This window comes from Silurus aristotelis (assembly GCF_946808225.1).
Source record: "Silurus aristotelis genome assembly, chromosome: 12".
NCBI lineage: Eukaryota > Metazoa > Chordata > Actinopteri > Siluriformes > Siluridae > Silurus > Silurus aristotelis.
This window is the reverse complement of record NC_139585.1, coordinates 29,843,934-29,857,452: the sequence shown is the minus strand read 5'-3', so window position 1 is coordinate 29,857,452 and position 13,519 is coordinate 29,843,934. Positions and strand designations below refer to the sequence as shown.

Genomic DNA, 13,519 nt, shown 5'->3' with positions numbered 1-13,519 from the left:
TGTTCCTGTTACAGACACTTTGTTGAGGGGTTTTCTAAACTTGCTGCCCCACTGAACCAACTTGTTGGGAAGAATGTCCCCTTTGTGTGAACTCCTGAATGTGACATGTCATTTAACCATTTGAAAAGTTTGTTGTCATCTGACCCTGTAGTGATATTGTAGTCGCATAAGCCAGCCAGACACTGACTTCCATGCAGAGGCATTGGTCCACCATTGATCGTGAGTTGTGGGCTGTTGTGTGGGCAGTACGGGAGTTTAAGCATTACATCGGACTGCATTTACAATTATCACAGACCACCGTCCGCTCTTAGCGCTTCGGCGTATGTCCATTACGATCCAATAGGCAGAAGGGGTAGATTGATCCTGGAGCTTGACCCTTTCAATTGGGTCATTGTACAAAAAGATGGACATTGTCATGGGAACACGGATGCGCTTTCTCGCCGCCCTGAGTCGTCAAGCCTGAGTGAGGCGGAGCCAAGTGATAAGGGAGTACTGGATGTGAACGTGGTGAGTTCTGCTCGAATGGACACTGACATTCCATGTTCCTCTGATGTCTCTGATTCTACTGGTGATGGGGCTGCCGTGGGCTCACTAAGCAATTCGGACAGCGGGTCTCATATTAATATTTTGTCATACTCTGTATCGGACATTAGGGCTATTCAGCATGCTGACCCTGATATTTCGACTGTGTTAGGCTGGGTGGCTCAATCCATAAGACCGCCCAGGTGGAGGTTACAGGGAGCTTCTTGGTGCTTACGTAAGTTCTGGAATGAATTTAATCATCTTTCTATTGTTGATGGACTGTTATGTTGCTCAGTTTTCTGCCCACTCACGGGTAATCCGGTGGTCCAAATGGTCGTTCCCTCTGCTCTGGTATCTGACATTCTTTTACAGCTGCATGGTGAACCAGCTTCTGCCCATTTCTCTTCTGAGCAGGTGTGGGAATGGGCGAGACAATTTTGTTACTGGCCTTCCATGTACTGTACAGGGATATCAAAGCATGGTGTGAGCAGTGCAAGGCGTGTCAGATGCGGCGTAGTCCTGTTCCAGCCCACCGTGCCCCAATGGGTGGTTCTCAGTCAGTGCGACCATTTGAAAGAGTGGCTATGGACAATGTAAGAATTACAGACGGCCTCAATCCAGATTCCACCACACACTATATTAAATTCAGCTCATCCGCAAAACGGCTTAAAATTGATAAAAAGTAGTTACGTAGTTTGATGTAGAATTTCAGTTGTATCAATCTTAATCTTAGACTTAATTGAATCAGTCTGGGAGAGGCAGTAAGCCATCAAGGACCATCTCTAACCAAAAGGTGTCTGAGACCATGATTATTATTTAAACAATACCCTATCTTGACCTGCTGGGGGGCCGGCACCAGCAAAGGTGTCAACAACAGTGACCTCTGCCTCGATCACCCAGCCAGTTGTTCCTTCATGCATGACCTACATCTAATTTACATTTAAAGGATAATTCTGGTCTATACTTCAAAGGGAAGAATAATATAAAATATCTGGGCAGAGTTTGCTCTGGGTTTTTTCTGACTCCGATGAACCCAAAGTGCTTTGTGTATTTTGTCACTGCTACGCTGTTATAAACCTCTTCATTACGATCTTCGTTGTCCTCATCATTTTTTCTTACAACATCTTGGAGCTGCCTGCCAGTCAAGTCAAGTCAAGTCAAGTTTATTTCTATAGCGCTTTTCACAACAGACATTGTCTCAAAGCAGCTTTACAGAAATCAACAGTGAAGGTGAATGGTGTGCATTTGTCCCTGATAAGCAAGCCGTGGCGACAGTGGCAAGGAAAAACTCCCTTAGATGTTATGAGGAAGAAACCTTGAGAGGAACCAGACTCAAAAGGGGAACCCATCCTCATATGGGTGACATCAAGAGTTTGATCATAAATCTTTCAACAATACAGAACACTGGAGAGAGAGAACTAACATGAGCACTGGAGTATAAGATTATAAGTAAATGTTTTTTCTACAGTCTTTGGTATAAACGTAGGAGCTACTGAGCTCAACATTTGTAATCATCACAGATCCAGCATCAGCTTCTCCATGCCAGAGCCTTTAAACACTCCAGGAGGTCCAATGCCACACATGTAGTGGGATCCAATTGGCACTCATACATCTGTAGATGGTTCGGGATGTTTGCAAGTTCGGCATCTACTTCTCCATGATCACCCATAGGTCCATAATCTTCACGAGGTGGGACGTGACTGGAGCTGGCCAAACCTCAGAAAGCCTCGGGATGGGGAGAGAAAGAGAAGCAGTGAAGAGGAAATAGCGTAGCTGCTGTTCATGATATGAACAGCACAAGTTGATAATGTGCATGTGATCAGATGTTCTGGAGCACAAGGTTATGATGTGATGTGTGTTATGTGTAGGCTTTGCTAAAAAGATACGTTTTTAATCTGCACTTAAACTGTGTGAGTGTGTCTGAGCCCCGAACACTGTCAGGAAGACTATTTCAGAGTTTGGGAGCTAAATGTGAGAATGATCTACCGCCTTTTGTGGACTTTGCTATTCTAGGAACTACTAGAAGCCCAGAGTTTTGAGATCTCAGGGAGCGTGACGGATTGTAGCGTGTTAAAAGCGTGTTAAAAGACTGCCACTTCAAAATGTAACCGGTACATGCTGGTTGTCGAGGACTACTTTACCAAATTTGTCAATTTGTATGCTTTACCTAACCAGTCTGCACAGACGGTGGCACAATGTCTGTTTGAGGACTATGTTCTGCTTCATGGCATACCAGAGACTTTGCACTCAGATCAGGGTCGTCAGTTTGGTCGTCAGTTTGAGGCGGAAGTGGTTCAGACACTCTGCCGTCTTTTGAACATTAAAAAAACTTGCACCACACCTTACCACCCGAAATCAGACGGCATGGTTGAGCACTTTAATCGGACTCTGATGGATCAACTGGCTAAGACACTTTTGACTTATGGAGGGGAGTGGGACAATTATGTGAAACACGTGGCTTTTGCTTACAATACCACGGCTCACTCCAGCACTCATTTCACTCCTTTCTTCTTGACCCACGGTCGGGAAGCACGAGTTTCCGTCAATGTACTGTTACCCACCCGTGCTCTTGACTCACAGATGGCAGTGTCACATGGCAAGTTTGTTCTTTCACTGATGAGGAAACTGAACTCTGCCTTTAGCAGTGCGCGGATGCATAGTGAGGCAGCTTATGATAGTCAGAAACTGTACCATGACGTTTCCTTGCATCACCAACCTTATGATGTAGGTGCCAGGGTGTGGCTCCACAACCAGGTGGAGTCTCGCATGAAGCTGGCACCCCATTGGAAGCGACCTTATAAAGTTGTGCAAGTCATGGATTAATGTGGAGAACTTAGCGGATTGTAAACCCCTTTGACAATGTTGAGAGGGCTCAAGTAGTGCATTATGACAGGGTACGGCGGTACACATTGCCCATTTTCCCCTTGTCACAGCCTGGACCATTTCCCATGGGATCTGATGTCTCTGGTAGGGAGAGCCTAGCTCTAGTAGGACTGGGAAAGCTTGTAGACTTCCTGGCCATTTGCAGGATTTTGTTCTGTATTGATATGACTGTTTAAGTTTAAGTGGGATTTTGTCATATAGTTCTGTGCTGTGTTTAATGCTCAACATACATGGCTGTTTGTGGTCTGTGATTATTATTATTTTTTTATGTATTCCCACTGATGTTTATTTTTATTTTTGCATATAAACGGGGACGTATATTTTGTGATCTAATTGTGGATCAACTGGTGCTCATTGTATGTGTGTAATCCATTTTTCCCCTTGGGGCTTGCCAAAGATAGTCAAGTCAAGTCAAGTCAAGTTTATTTGTATAGCGCTTTTCACAACAGACATTGTCTCAAAGCAGCTTTACAGAAAACAACAGTGAAGGTGAATGGGGTGCGTTTGTCCCTGATGAGCAAGCCGTGGCGACAGTGGCAAGGAAAAACTCCCTTAGATGATATGAGGAAGAAACCTTGAGAGGAACCAGACTCAAAGGGGAACCCATCCTCATATGGGTGACATCAAGAGTTTGGTCATAAATCTTTCAACAATACAGAACAATTTGTGATCATCATAGATCCAGCATCAGCTTCTCCATGCCAGGGCCTTTAAACACTCGGCATCTACTTCTCCATGATCATCCATAGGTCCATAATATATAAGATAGGTAAGGGACATGCGCACTTGGGGGTGCTAAAGTGTCGGTGACTTCGGGCTGAAGGTTATGGTGTGTAATAAAGTTTGGATAATCTCGTTTATTGTTTTACTTAGTATGAAGTGTTTAGGCGAACCCTACACGAACGTTACACTTGTTTAATTACGCATTTTCTTTTACATAGAAACAAAGGAAAAAACTTAAAATGGCTTAATGTGATGAGTGTTTTTAATAAAACAAACCCAGTAAACACATTAATAATATAAAATACTCTGAATAGACATGAACGAGTCCAGAATACGAAATCACGTGTTTAATTACACGTTTTTTCCCACAGAAACCTGTTAAGGAAAAAGTTTAACGCGGATCAATGAGATAAGAATAAACTGCTTGTGTGTTTTATTATTAATGTTTTCACAGAGTTCTGGTTTTTAGAAACACCGTCTTATCACATTAAACCACTTTAAGTGTTTTATTTATTGCTCTATGGGAGAAAATTAATGAATTAAAAGTTTTTAAACACCTTAAATGTTGGTATTCTGGACTCATATGCGTTTCTGTACATAGTAAACTTTATTATTAATGTAATTACTCCATTTGTTCTTTTTTAAAAACACTTCTTATTGTATTAAAACGTCATTTTTACCCTCTCTGGAAAATACTGACATGACTGATTATCACAGAACACACACACACACACACACACACACACACACACAAATATAAACACACACACACACACACACACACACTCACTCACACACACACACACACACACACACACACACACACACACACACACACACACACACACACACACTCACTAACTCACTTACACACACACACACACACACACACACTCACTAACTCACTTACACACACACACACACACACACACACACACACACACACACACACACACACACACACACACACACACACTCAGGTATTCAAATATCTGACAGTAGATGAAGGTGTTTCTGGAGGGATCCAGACAGAATTCGTTGTAAGTCACCTGAGGTGAAAAGTGAAAGTACTGTATTCCGGTTACAGACATGGAGGCTGCTGTACTGCTCTGGTTTCATCTGCTGTTGTCGGTGATCTTCTGTAATGGTAATGTTCACCATGTTTGTGTTTAATAGTGAACTGTGAGTACACTGAATTTTATAGAGCTGAAATTCAGGATTTTTTTCTTTTCTTCATGTGCTTCTAAAAATGTTCATGCAGAATTAAGGAACTAGAACTAATAGTTCACCTCGAAAATTTCCAGTTATACAGAAATCAAATAATTTATTTTTATAATTACTGAATCATTAAATCCAACACAAGAGTATTATGAAAGAAAAAAATACGAAAAAGAAAAGACCAACCGACCAACCAAAAAATCATGACAGGGTGTGGTTTAGGTTAGATAAGTTTCAGAGGAACTGTAAATTGTGCCTCCTCTGGAGCTACTGTACAAGACTCAAAAGTTTCTAGAACTCAGTTTGTCTTGTGTTTATATATGCAATATATATTGTGGCAAAATTCCTTTTTGCGCTTAGTCTCTTGTCTGACAGTGCAACAAAAACAGAAACAAAAAACACATGAAATCACATACTTAGCATCACAAACATAACAGGCAACATATCAAAACACAACATAGAATAACAATGAGAATCAATCAGGAAACTTTATTAAACTGAAAAAGACACAGTGTCATGAAGGAGAGCCAGACAAAACACAAATCAAGCACAGGGACTTTCACAGAGGACTTGAGAAACAGGAAAACTCTGAATAAAAAACTCAGAAAAAAGGTCACATAACATCTGAACAAAACATCAAGGCACCTGAACATAACGACAATGAACCAACAAGAACAGACACAAAAGAGGGAACCTAAATACACAGAAACTAACAAGGACCAGGTGAAAACATTAGGGACACTGTGAGGGTCTAGGGGACAGGAAGTAGGGAATAGAGAGTAGGGGCCCAGTGGCAACATCTGGTCACAGAATTCTCCCAGATCCTGACACTGGGTGAAACAAGAACTGATCCAACATGGCTTCCAGTCTATACTTCAACACCATGCAATTCTGCCTGGACTGCAGCTCATTGGAACCGACTTCACCATATAACAAGACGATGAGCTGAGTGTTATATAGTTATAAAAGTGTTACACCCATATATCATGGAATGACCTGCTCAGCCACTGCACCTAAATCCTACTGAACTGCTCTGAGATGAACTGAATCACAACGCCAGGAAGAAATCTCCAACTAGCTAAGAACATCTCTAGCAAGGTTTATAAGAAGCACGGGAAAGTATTTTAGCTGAATGTCTGGAGAAAAGATTCGACTGGTTCCACATTTGTAGAGACCGAGAAATTTGGGTATCAGATTAAGGGAGAGAAGGGAGAACCTGACGTCCTGCTCCCAGTGCCTGACCTCCCCCAACACAAGAGAAGATGTAGAAATTTAGAAACTTGAGATATGAGGATTGAATAGCATTTTACACATCAGGTCAACATTATTTTAACATTGTTTTTATTCTCTTTAGGTTTCCATGTCCAGGGTCCATCTGGTTCTCTCACTGTCCAGCTGGGAGACTCAGTGATGTTGCCCTGTTTTGTAGAAACTCCTCTACCAATGAAAGAACTGGAAGTGGAGTGGAAAAGAATTGACTCTGGATCTCTAGTGCACTTGTGGCAAAATGGAGAGAAACGACCAGAGTCTCAGAACCAGCGTTATCAAGAAAGAGCTCATTTCTTCTCTGAGGAGGTTGCTCATGGAAACTTCACTCTACTGCTTACAAATGTGACTCGGGAAGATGCAGGAGTTTATAAGTGTGTAGTTTACACAAACCAGCACTCTGATGAAACTCTGATTAAAATAATGGAGATTGGTGGGTAAATTTGTACCTGATTCAATTAATAATCTGTAAAAATACATCGTATAAAAATTTATAAATGTTTGTCAAAATGATGAACAATTATCATTTCATTGATTGTGTCTGGAGCCCACGTTATATCTGCATATGCGGGTGAAGAAATCACCCGCATATGCAGCTCTGTAGACTCACATATACCATCAGAAAAGATAGAAGAGGTTTCATGGAAGAAACAGGATGAAGATCTCTTAGTGCTGCTCTATCAGGAGGGTGACATTCTGACAGAATCAACACATGAGAGATTTAAGGGCAGAGTAGAATTCTTCAGCACTGTAGACAGAAACAAAGGAAACTTCTCAATGAGACTGAAGGATGTCAGAATTGAGGACAAAGGACTGTACATCTGTTTAGCATTTTCTGGGACATTTTCTGATAACACAACAGTGGAGGTGCAGCAGCTCGGTAAGTTGTTTTGTATGGACACTAAACAGGTAAAGATTTTGTAGAGCATTCACTACTCTTATATATTACAGTCTTGTAGTGGTTTAATAACTCTGGTGTTTGTCCCATGCAGGTTTTTCCTCTATGCATATTGGGATAATTGTGATGTACATCCTTGGGTTTGTAATTGGATCATTTATCCTAGGCTACTTCTCTTATACATCTTTTAAAAAATAAGGTGAGTCTGGGCTTCTTTCAATAACTTTAGAATTTTGTTAAGGTTTTATTTTAATTTCATGTAAACTTCACCCAAATCACCTTGTTTTTTTTTTGTTTTTTTTAGATAACAGCAGAAGAGCCCGAGTTATACAGTGTGCACATGTACTTTGTCCTAATATCATGATGTCCATTGTCTTCATATTTTGGGGTGTTACTGAGGGTAAGTATTGTTTTTAACAGTTACACTGTTTATAACTGTAATTATCACATTATTCACTGATTTAGCAAAAATGGCTGCCACACTTATTATTCTGCAGCACATTGAACAGCACTTGATCCACAGACATGGTGTGAATATTTGTCATAGAGCTGGGACTTATTCCTTTTTTATAATACTTAGCACAACACCATCTAGATCAGGGGTCACCATTATTGTTATTAATGGCCCGGCGATATGAAGCGCTGATAACACAAACTACAGATCCCATAATGCAGCGCTTCAGCTGCCTTACCGAACGCTAGGCTACCTGGAAACATTCCAGCGTCAATCAAGTCGAACTTCTGTTGATGTATTTAACCTTATTGTACAGTTATTGTGAAGCCCCTTACAATGGTGTAGAGAAAAGTGGATTCTGAAAACCGAGCCTTTTAAAACCGATGGGATTCTGAGTAGATGTTTACTAACACTGCCAGTAAACACGTGTGTCTTATTTGTATAGTGAATGTGGCTGTAATTAAGGAATTGAATCTAAGACGCCACTACAAGACAAAACCTCAGGAGAAGCTGAAAAGCCTGAATGCAGAGCAGAAGATATTTTTATGGAGAGCAAAATATTTTAAGTTATTTAAAGTTTAAAATTATTTTTTATAAAATGGCATAAGAGCAAAGAAATCTGATTGTTTTGATATGGTGTTATTTTAACGTTTACTTAAAAGCACAATTTGTATTAATTTTTTCAGGGTTTTTTGCAGCATGTTCATATTTCTAACTTGTATAATTTTGACTGGAGATATTTTTATGAAGAGCAAAATATTTAAAGTTATTTAAAGTTTAAGTTTATTTATTCTGGAATAATATTCCTGTCTGTTTTTATTCATATTTATGTTAAGAAAATGCAGTGCAGTTGATTTTGACACCCTGACATAGATAAATATCATTAATTATTAATAATAACATATAATTAAAGGTAAATTCAGCAAATTTGTTATTTCAGAAGTGTGTTTCAAACTGGTAGCCCTTCACATTAGTCGGTACCCAAGAAGTAGCTCTCGGTGTCAAAAAGGTTGGTGACCCCTGATCTAGACAATCTTAAACCTCGTTTCATACTTAGAAACATCATTTAGACTGTGTATGGCTGGTGGGTCATATAAACCTTTCACAAATAATGCATCTGTGAAAACAAAATATTGAGCATGAACCCTCACAATGTGTGTGTATAAATAAAACTGTCTTTGGGTTTGTTTGTACACTGCATCAGTTCCCTTAATGAGTCCCCTGCACAGGCTGGTGTGCCAAGCTAATAATAAAATCAATAAGCAATGACTATGGTAGGAGCTTCTCTGACAAGATCCAGCAGTGTCACAGCACCCACTGCAGTTCCCCCTCCACTCCAACAGAGGAAACCATCGACCAAATTTCTGAACCTCTCTGCATCATGAGTCACTTCTGAGTGTCTACAGTTCTTATACTGGCTAATGCTTTGTCACAAGCACAAGCGCTCAAAAATTCACTCTGTTCTCAAGGAAGCTAACTGGATTAATCAACTTGATGCTGTTTTGCCATTATTGAGATGTGGAGAATGGATACAAATCAGTGCATGAGTCATGATTTAATCTTTAGTAACTGAAACATAGGGGCTGCAGAGTGCAATGTTGTGCTGCATTCGCTGCCAATCAGCATTACATTATTTTTACTTGGTTGAAGGCAGAGTTTGTTCTGCATCTGCTCCAATTGGTAATTTCTAATGTGAAATCCCCAGGTAGAGACAGGCCTTCTCCCTCTCTGTGCTCTCCTGACATGGAATTAATGCTGATGGCCCCAGAAACACCTCCCAATGTCATGCACGTCCCTCACCATGCACCATTACCGCTGGACAGAGCAGCACACATTTCCCTTAACAAAATAAAAAATCCTGGTCAATTTGTTCCCAATCTCAGCAGATATTTGAGCCAGAGACTGGTTTTTGTCTCTATCGATCGTATTGTTTTTTCTGCTAAGTGGGATTTACATTTTATCAATATTTAACCAGGCTTTGGTGAATTGAGGTCTGATTGCAGCCTGGATTCACCAAAGCGTGTTATGTACGTCCTTTCTTCCTTACACACCAATACACAATATATCCCAGCTTAATCAGAGGTTGTCTATGGGCCATACGGGATCCAGTCCAATGTCTGAAACATATACAGGAAGAGGAGGGATGTGATGATCTAACAACTAGATCATTTTTTCCAACGATGGAGGACAGTGGCAATGACCCCATTCTGCTGTCCTCACTAGTAGTTGGGCAACAAACTGCTCGAACACTATAAGATTTATTACATTAAATTGCATTCCTTTGCCAGCAGCCACATGCTGAAGGTGCAGAAATGCAAATGGGCAGAATCACTGCTGGTGCTGATCAGGGGCGTGGCCACCCGGCTGCAGAATAGCCCATTTTAGTTCTAGGAACTCCAGCAGGTTGTTGACAGGTAGTTGTTGGAAGTGTAGCGGAGTCCAGCCAGACCCCCGCTTCAGCTTCCCGCACCTTTTAAAACTTGTGTGGACCACCTTGCTGAGCGTGACTTAGTTCATGGCCACCAGGGCTGTGGCTGAAGTACCACTTTGTAGTAATATAGGTAGTAATAATAGTAATCCGTTGTGTATTTCTCCAGTGGGTTGAGAGTTTTTTTAATTGACTGCACTACATCAATTAATGACTGATCTGATTTTTTCTCTCTCTAGGGCTTTTTACGGAAGCAGCAACTTGCTTTGCTCTTAATTTTGTTAGGATCATTTCTCTATTCTGGATTATGGACCATCTGAAATTATTTTAAGGTATGATTTGATGATCACATTTTGGTGAACAAAAAAAGGCAATTTGTAAGATTTATTGTGAAGATAAGACAAACAAGGCTCTGAACAGTACAAATGTTTAGTAGCCATTAAGTATTTAACAGTATAAATTATACATTATATTGTTAAAATGGAAAAACTCTAATATATATAAAAATATGTATTGGTTATACAACCTCATTTATTAAAAAAAGTTGGGACACTGTGTAAAATGTACAATATTGTAAATGATTGCATGGAATTATTCGCAAACCTCATAAACCCAGATTTTATTCACAATAGAAAATACAAAACATATTTAAACTGAGAAGATTTACCATTTAAAAAAAAAAAATATATAAAATAAAATAAAAAAAGGAATTGTAAAATTGATTGCAGCAAGGCCATTATATATATATATATATATATATATATATATATATATATATATATATATATATATATATATATATATATATATATATATATATATATATAATCACTGTCCCCATCATACTAAGTATCGGCACCTGCGGCTCGTTAACTGCAGCCCTACATAAACCCCTCTCCTGCTCTCACTCACCGTCAGTTCTAACTAGACCTAGCTAGAACCCGCAATACCTCAGAGAGGCCAAGAGGCTAAATCCCCGACAAGCCCGGTGGGCCCTGTTCTTCACCCCGTTCAGCTACACCCTCACCTACCAACCGGGGTCTAAGAACGGTAAGGCCGACGCCCTCTACCGCGTCTACGGTCCGGATGAACCTGTCGAACCAGAACCAGTAATTCCTCCCGAGCTGTTCGTCTGCCCCATCGTGTGGAACCTCGAAGAGGAAATCCGCTCGGCCTCAAGCCACGAGCCCGCAGCCCCCCGGGTGCCCGGAAGGCAGGACGTTCGTCCCCACAGCCTGCCGTCCCGCATTGTTGAACTCCGTCCACGACACTCCCGGCACCGGCCACCCGGGGCGCCAGGGAACCCTCTTTCTGCCCGGTTCTGGTGGCCCAATATGCACAGGGATGTGGCACGCTATGGTCAGGGCTGCCTGACCTGCGCCATGTCCAAGGTCCCGCGCCACCTACCTGTGGGTAAGCTGGTCCCGCTGTTGATTCCCGAACGGCCCTGGTCCCACCTAGGCATTGACTTTGTTACGGACCTGCCACAGTCTGAAGGTCACACCTGCGTGCTAGTGGTGGTGGATCGATTCTCCAAAGCCTGCCGCTTCATACCTCTCCCTGGCAACCGCCGAAGCTCTCTTCCACCACGTGTTCCAGAACTTCGGTCTCCCGGAAGAAATAGTGTTGGACCGCGGACGCGTCTGGAGGGCATTCTTCCGGCTTTTCGGCGTGGCGGTCAACCTGTCATCTGGCTACCACCCTCAATCCAACGGGCAGACAGAGAGGAAAATCCAGGAGTTGGGGCGCTACCTACGGTCATACTGCCATGAGGATCAGGCAGAGTGGAGCCGGTTCCTGCCTTGGGCAGAGTACGCCCAGAACTCCCTACGACAGGGCACCACCGGCGTGACCCCGTTTCAATGCGTGCTGGGGTTCCAGCCCCCCTTGTTCCCATGGTTGGACCAGCCGTCCAACGTCCCTGCCGTAGATTACTGGTTCCGGGAGAGAGTCCGGGTGTGGGAGTCGGCCCACACCCAACTCCGCCGAGCCCTCCGTAGGGATGTCAGGGGACAGCCTGCCACGCCATCCCTCAGCTCCACACACACACACACACACACACACACACGTAGTCTGTCCCTGTGTTGGCACCTGCGGCTCGTTAACTGCAGCCCTACATAAACCCCTCTCCTGCTCTCACTCACCGTCAGTTTTACTATCTCACATAGATGAACACTGTCACCTCAGTACACGACATTCCACTTTCCAGTGGATATCCGCCGCGGTCTCTCTGTACCTTCAGAGACCGCTCTGTAAGAATTACAGACTGCCTTAACCCAGATTCCACCCTACGCTATATCAAAATAAGCTCAACCGCAAAACGGCTTACATTTCACAAAAGTAGTTATGTAGAATTTCAGTTGTATCAATCAGAATCATAGACATAATTTAATCAGTCTGGGAGAAGCAGCAAGCCCCAAGGACTATCTCTAACCAAAAGGTATCTGAGACCATGATTATCATTTACACAATACCCCTTCCTGACCTGCTGGGGGGTGACCTGCAAAGGTGCGAATACTGGTGATTACCACCTGCTGACCTCCGCCCCCGAGAATGGTCTTCCCCAGCCTTTTGTTTCCTCACGCATGTCTTATATCTTATTTACATTTAAAGGAAACTTCGGTCTATACTTCAAAGGAAAGAACAATATAAAATAATCTGGGCAGAGTTTTCTCTGGGTTCTTTCTTGACTCCGATGAACCCAAAGTGCTTCATGTATTTTGTCACTGCTACGCTGTTATAAACTTCTTCATTACGATCTTCGTTGTCCTCATCATGTTTTCTTACAGCTCTGTTTTTTCTCCCCGAAGAACCATTCACTTTTGTTCGGCATTTCCGTTTGTTTACCTGTTGCACTTCTACTTCATCAAAACCCTTTTCTTCACTACTCTGGGGTTTTGCTTCAGTCACTCCGCAAATGGTTTTAATGAAGTAGAAGTGCAACAGGTAAACAAACGGAAATGCCGAACAAAAGTGAATCACACCATCACTGATTTTCCTCGGAGATATTTTTCAAGATTTCTAGTCAAACAAAAATATAACACAAAAAAAAGTTTTTGCTGCAATGAACAAAGAGAGCGACCGAGTGATACGTCATCAGCATAAGCAACAGATGCTACCCTCGGTA

The 13,519-nt window shown here is 42.0% G+C and overlaps 1 protein-coding gene and 2 long non-coding RNA genes across 5 annotated transcripts in view; 2 read left to right on the top strand and 1 right to left on the bottom strand.

Annotated features, from left to right (window-relative positions):
- LOC310734376 overlaps nt 1-13,519 on the bottom strand; it is a 159,544-nt gene that overhangs the window by 76,828 nt on the left and 69,197 nt on the right. The window lies entirely within an intron of this gene.
- The window catches only part of LOC310734355 (uncharacterized protein), a 198,600-nt gene that overhangs the window by 120,773 nt on the left and 64,308 nt on the right, over nt 1-13,519 (top strand). The window contains exon 27 of the mRNA XM_083556263.1: nt 6,701-7,045. Coding sequence (XP_083412389.1) covers nt 6,701-7,045 — 345 coding nt within the window. The remainder of the gene's footprint in view (nt 1-6,700; nt 7,046-13,519) is intronic.
- Nucleotides 7,214-11,099, top strand: LOC310734370. 3 transcript variants are annotated; one of them, XR_014536020.1, is made up of 4 exons: nt 7,214-7,492; nt 7,605-7,709; nt 7,815-8,195; nt 8,838-11,099. It is a non-coding gene; the product is annotated as an uncharacterized lncRNA (long non-coding RNA). The 3 variants fall into 3 exon arrangements; XR_014536021.1 differs by having other exon boundaries at nt 7,815-7,910; nt 10,632-10,726; XR_014536022.1 differs by having other exon boundaries at nt 7,815-7,910; nt 9,670-9,734.